The sequence below is a fragment of the Tigriopus californicus genome, chromosome 5 (genome assembly GCF_007210705.1).
Source record: "Tigriopus californicus strain San Diego chromosome 5, Tcal_SD_v2.1, whole genome shotgun sequence".
Classification (NCBI taxonomy): domain Eukaryota; kingdom Metazoa; phylum Arthropoda; class Copepoda; order Harpacticoida; family Harpacticidae; genus Tigriopus; species Tigriopus californicus.
The window spans coordinates 12,064,887-12,078,356 of NC_081444.1; the positions used below are offsets into that span (position 1 = coordinate 12,064,887).

A 13,470-nucleotide genomic window follows, 5' to 3' on the forward strand; every position below is an offset into this window, starting at 1 on the left:
CAGCAACGGCAGGTTAAAAGAAGTTACGTGCACTTTTTTTCCGTTCAATGACATTTGGGTCAACGCCATTAAACACTCCGCTCGTAGATTATGGAGGTAAAAATATCGAGCAGGTTTCGTCCATGAAGGATCTAGGTATAGTCCTTCAAATTATCGAAAATTCGATGAGCATATTCAGTTGAAGGTGGGAAAAAGCTTTTCAAATATGTGGTTGAATATTTCACACGTTTAAGTCCTGAGATTGTCTGACGATGCTAACTTAGCTCTGCAGGTTTGCAAAGGTCGAACAAGTCCAAAGATGTTTCACTAAAAACATCACAGGAATGAGAGAGCTCTCAAATTGAGAGAGACTCAAAAAATTGGGACTGTTCAGTATTTGGAGAAGGCACGAAAGGTATCTGATACTGTACGTTTTCAAAAGCATTCAAGAGCTCTGTCCCAACTCAGGTTTTCGGGCCAATTGTAGTAACCGTAGAGGCTTAATGTGCCTATTGAGATTGCGCTCTGATGTCCTCGAGAATCCAGGCTAGTTCGAACCATCTCTTGTTCGAACAATGAAGTCTTGCTTTCTTCTCTCTGGGGCTCTTTCATAGTTTGATTTAAACTAATCAACTAATAGTTCACTTTTTAGGCCCAATTCTGCGTAGACAGAGCGTTTGCTTGATTCATGATCAACAAAACGCAGCCCTGATTTCAAACAGTTTTTGTTCAGGGTAGTGGTACGCTCATTTATGCATTTTGATATTCCTTATGGCCTCACTCTTGTTTGTCATATAAGTCTTGCTTGATCAATTGAACAGAAAAGCTTACAAAAATGCCTTGAATCGAGATCATTCCCATCAATAGTCCATTACAAAATTCTGGGCGAATCTACAAAATGTATTTTCATATGCGTGGGCGTGTATAGCATTGGAATAGAGTCGGAGATGCTGGAGTCAGAATGAACAATTTTGTTTTGAAATTATTGCTGCTAAGCTTCTCGAGTGAAGCAACGAAGATAAAAAACACGGTGATTCTCTGGCCGTTGGTGTGACAAAATAGCCATAAAAAACAAAAACCACGCATGCAGTCGGAAAGTCTTGATATTGAGCTTTCCAATGGTATCAATTGCAAAATTAGTACATATACATATTTAATCTTTTTAAATCCAAAATTGGACAATTTCCAAACAAAATGAACATACCTCATTGGATTGTTTTAGATTTTTCTCCTAAACTGATTTGCTCAAAAAGCTTTTCAAGGTTCATTCATAACAACCTAGCAAGTTGATATATGGAGCTATCAATATTTTACAAATTATGGGGGGACTGTCAATCACGGAGATGCCTTCATTCGGTAAAGATCATGTGGTCTTTTTAAATTCACCTCTTCTGGTTTCGAGTAAATGTAAATGACCTGGTTGAAAATCTCTTGGCATATTAATGTATTTGAAGGTCGAATGTTGTATAGGGAAATGCTGAGAGCGTCGAAAATGTCGCAAGGCGACTAATTTCAATCATGTTTTTAAAGCTAATTCTCCTCACTTCTCCAATTCACTGGAAAAGAATTGGACCTGGCACTTAGCTCAAAGGGCTTAAACTTTCTGGAAGTGTAAGATTGGCCTACATGGGTCTATTCCCATTCAAAATAAACATCTCAGTTGTTTGATAAGCTGGATAAGTTTGCTATCTATTGCTATATGTTATATGTACAATTTCTTCCAACATGTTGGTGTAGCAGTCAAAGTGAACAACATTCTAATGACCCTGATCTGATCGAAAACCTCCATGTGACACTTAGAAATCTATAAGATCATCATGTTCTTGAGATAGGGTTGACCATTGTGCTCTGGTTAAACGCCTGCCAAAACATATGTCTGGCTACAAAGAGCTTCATTGGCCGTTGATTGTAGAAAAGTTCGGAGAGCTCGACCTGGACTCAATGCTAAAACTAGAACCGTAAATGCATGCGACCTGTCCGGATGGCGGGATTGAGAGAGTTAAAGAATAAAAGGAACACAAAATGAATGATAAGAAAAACTGTGGGTTTTCCAGCCGTCCATTCTTTTTATCAACAGACACAAGATCCATAGAAATTGGAAAAAGAGGATAGCATCCCAACATTGCTTGAATGACATGAGTATAAAATATAACAAGACTAAAGATAGATTAATCTTAGTTTTTGAGGAAGTTTGCCCCACTCTGGCTTTCCCTGACTGAGTCCCTAAAGGCGGAACCCAGCAAAAAAACTACACTTAAAGAACACTTTGTTCAAAAAGAGTTGTAAACTAACAGGAAGGAGCCAATGCAGTCTGAATTCAGTAAATGTTTCCTCCACAGAAAGTTGGGTTTGATCCAAAATAGAAATAAGGCATCTCTATTTATGGAAAATGATCAATTGAAAAGAAAACAATAGAAGTTATGACTATCATACTTGGTTATGGACACATTTTAGCTTTCGAATTTTCCATAAAATATGCATATGTGCCCAGCCCAATTTGCACGATTTTGCAATTGATACCATTGGAAAGCTGAATATCAGGGCTTTACGACGGTATGCGTAGTTTTTATGGCTATTTTTGTTCCCAAAATAGAGCCCTGAGGGACACCCAACTTGAGATCATGTATGTCTCTAAGGGATCTCTCGTCCTTAACTAATTGATTCCTACCACAAATGAGACCTTCCAACTAATTGAAAACCTTGCCGTGGATCCTAATCTCATGGAGCCTTTTAACTTGGCAAAGTCAAGATAGACTACATCGACTGACTCGTGCCTTTCCAGCCACTCAATGACCTGCTCTAAATGCTCAATCAGTCGGGTAAGCGTGCTAAAATGTGCGCGGAACCTGTGCCGGTTAGGAGGAAGGACTTCATTGGCTGCAAGAAATTCAAAAGGTTTGAACTTCAAGATCTTCTCAAAAACTTGCGCAATAGTCGAGGTGAGATAAATTGGTCTTTAATAACTGGACCCCCTTTTTAATCTGAGGTAAATGAAATAGCAAATGGTTGAAATTTCGTCTTGTTTCATTTTTGAGTCCTTTATGGCTCGAATTCGTATCTTTTTAGAACTGGAAGTGCGAAGTGAGCATTTTTTGTGCCTAGGAAAACGGGTCTTTGAAGATATTGTGGTTATATAAGCAAGATCTTGGCAAAATATGTGATCAATATTTTGAATACTTAGTGCTCTTGCTCGTTTTTGATCTGTTGTGGGATCTAGAATTCTTGGATTTTACCAGGGTGTACTAGCACAAGCTTTGATTTTGATTGTTTAGCCACTATTACGTAGTGTCATACGCGTATGAAACCATGTACGTATTTATCGAAAGGGGTAGATCTGAGACATAAATTAGGAGTAACACTGGGGAGAGATTGTTTCCCTGTTGTGGAGAACCATCCTTAAGCATAACCTGATCAAACACTTTTTTTTGCACAACAATTTTGCGTCCGTGTAATTGAACGCTGATGCTAGATTGACGAGAGAAAACCCAGTAGTGGATTTGATGCTGAAGAACATGCTGAGAAGAAGGCAGTAGATTCAATGACCCCCAGCACAACCTCCAGGTACAACGCTCTTTTTTTTCACATTGACTGCAACTAGAATTGACTTACAATTGGCCATTTTGTGGGATGGTCCCTCTAAGGACTCAAACAATTTGCCCCCTTTTTCACCGATCTGGATGGTTTCCCATAATAAAGGATGTGTTCATAGCGTGGATTGATGGGAAAATGACGATTTCTCAAGAGATTGTCTTTTTTTATAAGCTGTTAAACCAGCCCTTCGTGCAAGAAAAGCTACAACGATCTTTGGTGCGGATATCAATTGTTAGTTCCATAGTTTCAACTTTCCTTTTACCTCATGCATCTGAGATAACGTCATAAAAGCGAATTCCTGATTGAGGGTTTGGCACATTTGCTAAAATAATTTCGAAGAAATAACTTGATTTGGTCCTAGATCGATGTTTGATCCCAATTTATGGAGCAAAAAAGATTTTAGGTTTTATTCGCTCTGATTCGTTTTTGCTTATTTTGAGAGCTTTTACCTCAGTGAATCGCAATTGCTTGCTCGCCCGGGGAGAATAACCACATCTCACAGCTTGAATCTGTTTTTCGAGAAAACATAGAAGTTTTTCACCTTTTGTAATCCTTATCCTACGGACTCCACTCATTCAGAAAGCTCTCGTTTCCACTGTAATATTTTCAGTCTTCCGTCTTCAGAGTGAACGAAATTGAGGCGAATACGGATAGTCAGATTTCAAAAAATATGGCCGCAATAACATATGAGACATGTCTAAAGTTGAATTTAATTATAGTGATGTACGATACAGTATTCAAGAAAATCATTCCATTGCATGCCGTGTCTTCAGTGGAATCTTCTGCACAAAATTCCAACATTTTGAACGTGATCTCCTCACTCTTATTGCCACAACCACAGAATAGTTTGCCAACAATCCAAAATATCCTTATCCAAGTTCAACAACTTGGCTTTATGCATGAGCATAAGATATTTTTTCCCAGTGGTTCGCTCAAATTTGGAAAGAATCTGCAATATTCTGGCTCGCATGCCCACTTGCCCCCCTTTCTCGTCGTCCCACGAGAAGTTGAAGCCGGTGTGTTGTTCCTTGGAAACTCAATCCAAAAGATCCTAACTAGTCGTACGCTCCATGAGCATCAGAAGCTCGAACTTGTCTTTGAGGGGGATGAGTTTCAAGCATCTCGAGAGCAATCTCCACGTTCCTCTTGAAAGCTTGTGAAAGCTTGCTTGTCCTGATGCCGTTTTAGTCCTGAAATGCACCTCAACTTCAACTGAGATCAAACGAGAGGTCAAAAAAGTTAAGGAAACATATTCTTGACTTGAGTGCAAAAAAATATGAAAGACTGTGGAGGCTAGAAATGTTGTGAACAAGAAGGAGTGTTGGAAGGATATTGAACGCACCTCTTCATCATGGTGTTGCTGCCAATTGTGATCCTCTTGATGGGCTTGGGCGTTCCATTGTCTTTGGGACAATTAGCGCCTGTGCCCGACATCATTCGTTTAGGTAAGACCCGTGAATTGGCCTTGATAAGGTTTTCGCCCACTTCAACCACCTTGCTCTTCTAGGAGCCTTGTTTGATGGAACCGAAGTTACCCCTTTGGAAGCGGCCTTCATTCATGGGATCAACATGGTCAATGATGATCGTTCCATCTTGATCCGCTCGAGATTGACTAGCGCCATTGACAAAGTGCCCCAATCAGATAGCTTTAAAGCATCCAAGAAAGGTAGAAGAAATGTTTCCCTTGGAGTGATTGCGCCTAAATCTCAGCTTTCATTTCAGTTTGTCAAATGGCCACGTCGGGATTGGCGGCCATTTTCGGTCCGTCCGTGCCATCGACGGCCAATCATATTCAGTCCATATCAGACACATTCCACATCCCCCACATAGAAACTAGGTGGGATTATTCATTTGATAGAGGAGACTATGCTATCAACATTCACCCACATCCATCGTCGTTGAGCAAAGTAAGATAATTTCCCCTCGTTTTTCACTTATTCCGAAAGTTCAAGCAGGTTTTGTTTTCTTCTTGATGGGGTTTCCCCCGGGCAAACGGAACAAAAAAATGAAATCTGCTCAGTAGGATTTGATTATTTTTATATTCTCTTTAACTTGTACGTAAATGTTTAACCAGCTTAACATATCTTTTCCTCCGAACCATCAGTTTATCACCACATTTTTGTATTTGCTCAATTGCCCCCACAAATGTTTTAAGGCCGTATAGTTAAGTGACATATTTACAAATTGATCTTTGTGCAAATCTACTAGCAATTTACTTGATAACAATTGGACGTTATGTTTTTTTTCTGAGCCTGAAACAGAACTTGTGAACCAAAATTTAGCTGCTGAATTTTGTAAGAGTTTTACGGTCCACACATTCCCATGCAAAGCCCAGACTTAAAGTCAAACTTATATTTCAAGTTACCTTCTAAGCGCTTAAAACCTTGATTTATTGGTTTTCTGTGAATTAAGAATCATTCCGTAGTAACCTGGGCTTTTTTATGACGCAAAATGTTCAAAAGTAGAATAGAAAACCTAGAATATGGAATCCTATAAAGATCATCATTTTGCGACGTTTATTCCCACCGTCACCCAATTTTTTTGCACAGGCATATGCCGACCTGGTGAAGGCGTTTGGCTGGAAGTCATTGGTGCTTCTCTATGAAAATGAGGAGTCCATGATCAAGCTGCAAGAAGTGCTCAAGTATCCTAGGCATGTGGATACCATTCGTTTGACCGTCCGGCAGCTCTACACAGACACCGACGACTACCGTCCTTTGCTCAAGGAGATCAAGACTTCCGGCGCCACCAAGATCGTCCTGGATTGCGCCTTCAACAAGATCGAGAAAGTTTTGAAGCAGGCCGATGAAATTGGCCTCATCAGTGACTATCACTCGTTTCTCATCACCTCTTTGGATCTCGAACGCGTGGATTTCTCACCCTACAAGAGAAGTAACGTCAATATTACAGGATTTCGGATGATTGATCCGGCCTCGCCTCAAGTGTCACATTACCTCAAAAAGTGGAACTACCGAGCCGGTGATGGGAAAGGAGAATTTCACCCACTCTACGTAGGGTCTCATTGGATTTTCCTATCTGCTCTCTTATCTCCAAGTTCTAAATTAGTTCTGTGTTCATTACTTAGTCTGAGAATATTCTCATGTACGACTCGGTTCGAGTGGTGGCCAAGGCCATGGATGATCTGGCTCAGATTGAAGGATTTAGTTTGAACCCAATCAGTTGTCGTCGATCACAACCTCTGGAATATGGTCCTAAACTGGCTGAATACATTCGAAGAGTGAGTTTCGATTGTGCGATTCACTCTGTTGAACAAAGCTTGGATACTGGATGTGTTCTAATGAAGAGTGTCTGCGTTGCAGGTGGAGTACATGGGCTTATCTGGGGAGGTGTTTTTCGATGCAGATGGATTTCGGACCGATTTCCAACTGGATCTTTTAGAAAAACGTCGAGATCATATGTACAAGATAGGGATTTGGACGCCGGATGTCGGCATCAACGTTACGTTGACCCAATCGGAGGTCGAGGGACAGATCGTGGAGAAATTGCAAAACAAAACTTTGCGGATCACAACGTCAGATGTGAGTGGGAAATTTGAGCCACGATCCTAAGTGGAAAAGGGTTTTTTTTGTGTGTGTGTCCCAAGTGTGTCACTATGGAGCTTTCTTTAGTGAACTCACAAAGCTCACTTTGGCCTACTTCGAACCCCTCGAATTCTAAGCTGTCATATCCATCATTGCTTGGCAAAACTTGCCGAACATCGCGTTACGAAACAGTGTGCTAGTTGTGTCGTTCGTTTCTGGAATTGTCCCAATTGTGTAATGAATTCTCCTCCCTGTCCCATTGTAGACCACCCCATTTATCATGAAGAAGGCGCTGGACGTTCCCAAAGAAGCCTTAGAGCGTATGTCTTTCGAGGAGAAATATGAAGGCTATGTGATCGACCTAGTCAAGGAATTGGCCAAAGCCCTTAAATTCAAGTACAAGTTCCACATGGTCATGGACGGAAAGTACGGGAATGTAGATCCCAAGACCGGAGAATGGAATGGCATGATCAGGGAACTGCAGGATCAAGTGAGCAATAGAATGTTATGTTTTGTCAACTCAAACACACATGGAGACTCGCCATTTCTTCATTTCAGAAAGCAGACATGGCGGTTATTGATCTCTCCATCACTTTGGAGAGACAGAGCGCCGTTGACTTCACCATGCCGTTTATGAACACTGGTAAGCAATACTCTAAACGTTTTGTATTTGGGTCTCATTAACTGGCAATCCTGTAGAAATGGCAAATGCTCGATATCTTTGGATATTTTAAGTATATGGCTTAATGTGGTCACCCTGATGGAACCCAATAAACCCATCCAAAACCGGAAATGAATTAATCTAATGAAATCTACTGAAGAATTGCAGATACCGCCGATCTTGAATATCCGTTATGCAAATGTTTGTTACGGTACAATACCTTAGGAACTCCAAATTCAATCTGAAAATTCCAGCAAAGACAGGGCGTGGTTAATACTGGAATTCTTCGGATCAATGCCTGATGAAATGATCTCTTTTTAATCTTGAACAGACATCATGTCATATCATCTTTCGACCTGGATTTTGCATCGCTCTTCAAAGAATAGGGAGCTGGTCAATGCCCTGTCCAACAATTTATCTAACGAGAGCATCATTAAGCCCCCACTTTTGACCGATTCTGACAATGACAAAGAATTCCTTCCCTGGGTTTTTGCACAAATTGTCAAGACAGATTCACGCAGTGAGAGACTTGGACATAATTGTACGTTTTGCAAGCCTCTTAACCCATGAGGAAATTTAAAACAAATTTCCCATAAACCTGTTAACGCTGAAGGAGTATTTTTATTGTCCGCATTCAGTACAGGGAAAACGTAATCGAAGTATAAAAACCCTCAATAAAAACTGGCCCTCCTCAATTAAGGTCGCAAATAAAGGATATCACATGAAATTAGGTGGGAAGTCCGATTAGTTAAAACCTCATAGAGAAACAACCAATAATAAATGTAAGTAGGTGCAAACTACAGAAAGAATGTTTCGAGGCGTAGAGCCCGATCAGCAAAATTACCGTTCTCATTTGAGTATTGGGACAAGAATTGTTGAACTTCACATATTCAAGTGGTTAATAAGCTAATGATGGAAGTCATTTACGGAGATGATTGAAATTCCTCTCCTTTCTTGCAAGGTGTGGGCATTCTGTACAAAAAGAAGGCGCCTCCAGCTCCGAATCTGTTCTCGTTTCTCTCGCCGCTCTCCCTTGATGTGTGGATCTACATGACGACCGCATACTTGGCAATCTCCATTCAAATGTTCTTGCTGGCAAGGTACGTACGTACGTCGTAGTGTCGTAAAAATTCGCCTCCTTACAAATACCGAAACTTTTCACTGCGATTTTTCTCTCCGGGCCCAAGAAACTCCGGGTTTTTGAACTGGCTCCAAGCTCCTGTCACACGGGCTAGGCTCGTTTGTTCCCCTTGATTTACGCAATTCGCTGCTAATGTATCATGACCTCGAAGAAGACTTTCCTTTTTCCTTCTCGTTTCAATAACTTTTTCCATGGCTACATACAATACTTTGCAATATTATTGCCCCTTTACTCTTTCAAAAAGTAAACGATGTGGATGGCAGAAGCCAAATTAAAATAGCATCTCCGCCATTGCCTTCTAATTAAACATTCAGTCGATGCATGACATTTCAAAACAGCAGTTGCATTGTCTTTCACCCATAAGTATGGCTCTAAATAATTTCAAAAGTGACTAGTAGTATATTGGTGACCATTCCGAGGTTGATCTTTGTTCAAAATGGAATTTGAATATAGCATGCTCCATTCAAATGTGACGCGTATTTCTGGAGTAGGTAATTAGTCGACGAAACCGATGGGCCAGTAATATTGGGCTTATTTTCCCTACATTCCAGGGTGACTCCTTACGAATGGGACAACCCTCATCCCTGTAAAAGTGATCCGGATGAGTTGGAAACCCAATTCAATGTGAAAAATGCCCTCTGGTTTGGAATTGGCTCTTTTCTCTGTCAGGGATCTGATATTCTCCCCAAGTACGTAAGCTGTTGTACGAAACCAAAATGTCGAGCTTTGTTGCTTTTCACAGTTTTTTGTCACCCATTTTTCACTTGCTTGGGACAGAACTCTGCACTAAGACCAGACGATGCTAATGCTTGTTGTGGTGTCCATTTGACTACAAAACACCTCAGAACTTGTCGCATTCCTTTAGATTGTTGGAGGTCATTTCATGATCGCCTTGTTTCCTATTATTGCGACTTTTCCTACATATTGTACGCTAAACAGATCACCATAACAGTTACTATTTTTCTCTTCTAAAACCGCTGTATGAGCTTAAACGACAGAGAAAATGGAATTCTAAATCATGTGGGGGGGAAGGGCGTGAATAGGTTTCAATTTTCGGCCTAGTTTCTTTTCATTGGGAGAATGTCAGACTCTGAGCAATTCACAATTTTTGTTGCCCACCCCTCTCTTGTTGGCCCCTTCTTTTCGCCTTCTTTCTATTTGAACTCATTTCTTCACTTCTTTGGGACATACATTCCATCACTCGAAACTGATGTTTCTTGCAGAATCGCCCCTCAAGAATGGGAGGCCCCAATCCCATGCTTCTCAGATCCACCTGAGCTAGAAAATATCCTCACACTTCATAATTGCTTTTGGCATAACTGGGGCTCACTTATGCAACAAGGGTCAGACATTGCTCCCAAGTACGTAAGCGGGGTTAATAACGATCCAATCGGTTGAAACTCGAGCTAGAACGACATGGCATGAACCAAGAGATGTTTGATCTTAAGACGAGTGACAAAGGCACTCAAGAGATGGCCTTCACGTTTGGTGGATTCACTGATGGATTGATTCCCACTAACTCGAGCCTCATCCATGCGTGATTTTCTGTTTACAAAAGCTCCTCCATGAAGGTAGTAGTAACTTGAAAGTCGTCAAATCGTCGTCTTGAGGCCAACAAAGACAAGGGAGGAACTGAATTGTCCAACTGTCCCACACAATCCAGATCGTTGTCCCATCTCCCTTGAGAAGATTTTGGGAGCGACGAGTCACGGGATTTAATGAAGGCGTTATGTGGGTCAACTTGGAATTTTGGCCCCACTTGTTTGCATGTCTGTTTGTTTGACCTCTTCTACAATTTGGAATGCACACCGTGTTTGTTGCTGTGTTTGACTGAACATATTAAAAGAACACCAAGATTGTATCGCTATCATAAGTTTCTTCCATTCTGCAGAGCGATCTCAACTCGCATGGTGGCTGGAATGTGGTGGTTCTTCACCCTTATCATGATCTCTAGTTACACAGCCAACTTGGCTGCTTTCCTCACAGCGGCAAAGATGGATGTACCCATTAACTCGGCCGATGATTTGGCCAAGCAAACCAAAATCAAGTATGGAACCTATTGCTGTGGTTCCACGAACTCGTTTTTCAGGGTGAGCGAACGGAAACAAAGAAAGAAGCCAACGCAAAGTGACCCCAAGCCATCACGGAACCTTTGATATGCCATTTGTGTTTTCATTCAACAGGGCTCAACAATTCCAACTTATACCAAGTTAAATGCTTTCATGGAGTCCGCCAAGCCAAGTGTGTATACCAGCGGCAACCAGGAGGGTATTGAGAGGGTCCGGAAAGAGGAAGGAGCATATGCATTTTTCATGGAAGGAGCTGCCATTGAATACCATGTTGAAAGAACCTGTGACTTGACCCAAATTGGTGGGCTCCTTGACTCCAAGGGTTATGGAATTGCCTTACCTCCAGGTAAGCTTTAGCACGTCTCGGTGTTATGAGGGAATTCCCACTTATCCATTGTCAATTCGAAAAGGATTATGAATCAAAAATAGATGAACTGCATTCTCAAACTATGAAGGCAAACGTTTTCAAATTTTAGGGTGGCGCAATTTGATCCCAATTCAAAATTATATTGTGGAAGGTTGTGATTGTGATATCAGAATCAACTTCTGTTATACTCAAGATTATTGGAGGGTTTCTCAGAATGCGACTGATTGAGGGAAGGCTCATGAGCACCTTTGTTTTTTTAGACTCTCCTTATACAAGTACAGTTTCCAATGGAATTCTGTACCTCCAAGAGGCTGGAATTTTACAGCAGCTCAAGATCAAGTGGTGGAAAGAAATGCATGGGGGTGGGAAATGCACAGTAAGTAAAAAAAAACATGGTGACATCTCAAAGCCCGACAATGCCAGACCAACAGCTCTCAATGTACAAAGACTTCACGTTCCTTCACTGATCTGTTCCATTTTTGCAATCGTTGTTGCCTGACATTTTTTTGGAATGATTAATATGGATTCGGGGATCCTTCTATTACATGTTTTTCAAGACTAAACCGACTTTGTTCTCTTTCAGGCAGTGAGTATGCTACTACTTTTGGACTATTTGGAAGTTAATTTGTCTGTTTTTGGTGGTACATTTAAAATGCAGCACTCAAGTTTGAAATCTTGCACTGCAAAAAAATGAATGTTTCCCTTGTCACTGTGCATCGCTTAATTACGATTATCTTGCTCATGTCTGTCAGATTTTGATAATTGAAATTGTCATTGTTGACAAAGTCAAGAGGAATTCCCTGGAAATGAGACACTTCCTACGAAATGCCCTTAAGTTTGTCGGTTGGCATTCCTAGTAGTTGAATCACCCGTTACTCAATCTACATCAAAGTTCCTCCTCACTTTGTGCTTTATTTTGACCGCAGAACCGAGTATATTGTCCCCGCTTCTACCCAATAGTTGTTTTAGCTTTCAAGACTTCCAATGAAACCTTTCAATTTTTGTAATCTAGGGAAGTGGAGGCGAGGACAGCGCGCAATTGGGTCTTCCCAATTTGGGTGGAGTATTCATCGTTCTTCTGGCTGGAATGATTGCCTCGTGTATCATCGCCATCATTGAATTCGTTTGGAAAAAACGGATCCTATTGCAGGATGAAAATGTATGCTTAATATTCCCTATCAGTCCCTTACTCGTAATGGGCAATTTGCCCCTGAGCCTCAAAATGGAATGGGTGGCGTTCACTTAAGAATGTCAATTTTTTTTTGTTTCTTCAGGAGTCATTATTAGCCGAAATGTGGGGCGACTTCAAGTTTGCCGTGGATCTTCGAGCCAGTGACACCAAGCCAGTTCCCAAGGAAGGATCTCGGGCTGGTTCCAAGTCCATTCTAAATGACGGTTCCCACTATGGAACAAACATTCTCGAGGGGGACAGGGAAGGTCGCAAGACAGACCACCCTGATGATGAAAGCCCATATGCCACCTTCAACGACAATTATAGCACAACCAAGTCACACAAAGGCTGATTGACAGTAGACGTTTTCAGTTGAATGATACTCAGTATTGAATTTTATTCAAGTTTTCCATATCTCCTCACCCTGTTTTGGCATGAACAAAACCTTTTTGAAATTTAGCAATAAATATGGCTCACTCCCTTATATTCGAGTTTTGTTGGTACTTGCGGTATGTTCACTAGTGACTGTTGATCCTACGCCTCAACTAAGACCGACCGTGTATTTCCTCTGACCTACTCAGAAAACGTTTATGGTAGAGTATTTTGACCTGTCTTGATTCTGCGCTGGAGTCTTCGCCATCGTTTTCTGTAGAACAAGTTTGGCCTTTGTGTCCTTTTCATTCATCGTATGGCCTAGTTTTAGTCCCAATCAATAGTGCTAAGCGAACACCACACGACCTAACGTGCAACCAATTTGAGTGACAGCCATATTTGTACTCTTGCTTTTCTTCTGCAAGTCTAAATTTAGAGAGAGAGAGAGACCTTCAAATACCGTACTTCTTAGGAAGAATCAATGTTTGGCAGAGCTATTTTGACACTGACATTTGTACTCCATTGGTCCAGAGGGTCATGTTTCACGTCTCGTTTTAGGCCATAAGTTGAGCGCATT

The 13,470-nt window shown here is 41.1% G+C and overlaps 1 protein-coding gene across 3 annotated transcripts; it reads left to right on the forward strand.

Moving 5' to 3' along the window:
- Positions 1 to 4,377: 4,377 nt before the first annotated feature.
- On the forward strand, positions 4,378 to 13,005 carry LOC131881084 (glutamate receptor ionotropic, kainate 2-like). 3 transcript variants are annotated; one of them, XM_059227845.1, is made up of 15 exons: positions 4,379 to 5,015; positions 5,078 to 5,236; positions 5,293 to 5,477; positions 6,120 to 6,581; positions 6,656 to 6,808; positions 6,891 to 7,109; positions 7,378 to 7,602; positions 7,671 to 7,755; positions 8,735 to 8,873; positions 10,138 to 10,275; positions 10,806 to 11,004; positions 11,098 to 11,329; positions 11,611 to 11,726; positions 12,363 to 12,509; positions 12,625 to 13,005. In XM_059227845.1, exons 1-15 carry the CDS (start codon positions 4,922 to 4,924, stop codon positions 12,871 to 12,873), a joined length of 2,802 nt encoding a protein of 933 aa, XP_059083828.1. In that variant the 5' UTR covers positions 4,379 to 4,921; the 3' UTR covers positions 12,874 to 13,005. The 3 variants fall into 3 exon arrangements, with proteins under 3 accessions (XP_059083829.1, XP_059083828.1, XP_059083827.1); XM_059227844.1 differs by lacking the exon at positions 10,138 to 10,275 and adding an exon at positions 9,466 to 9,603 and having other exon boundaries at positions 4,381 to 5,015; XM_059227846.1 differs by lacking the exons at positions 10,138 to 10,275; positions 12,363 to 12,509; positions 12,625 to 13,005 and adding exons at positions 9,466 to 9,603; positions 11,934 to 12,332 and having other exon boundaries at positions 4,378 to 5,015.
- The last annotated feature ends 465 nt before the right edge of the window (positions 13,006 to 13,470 follow it).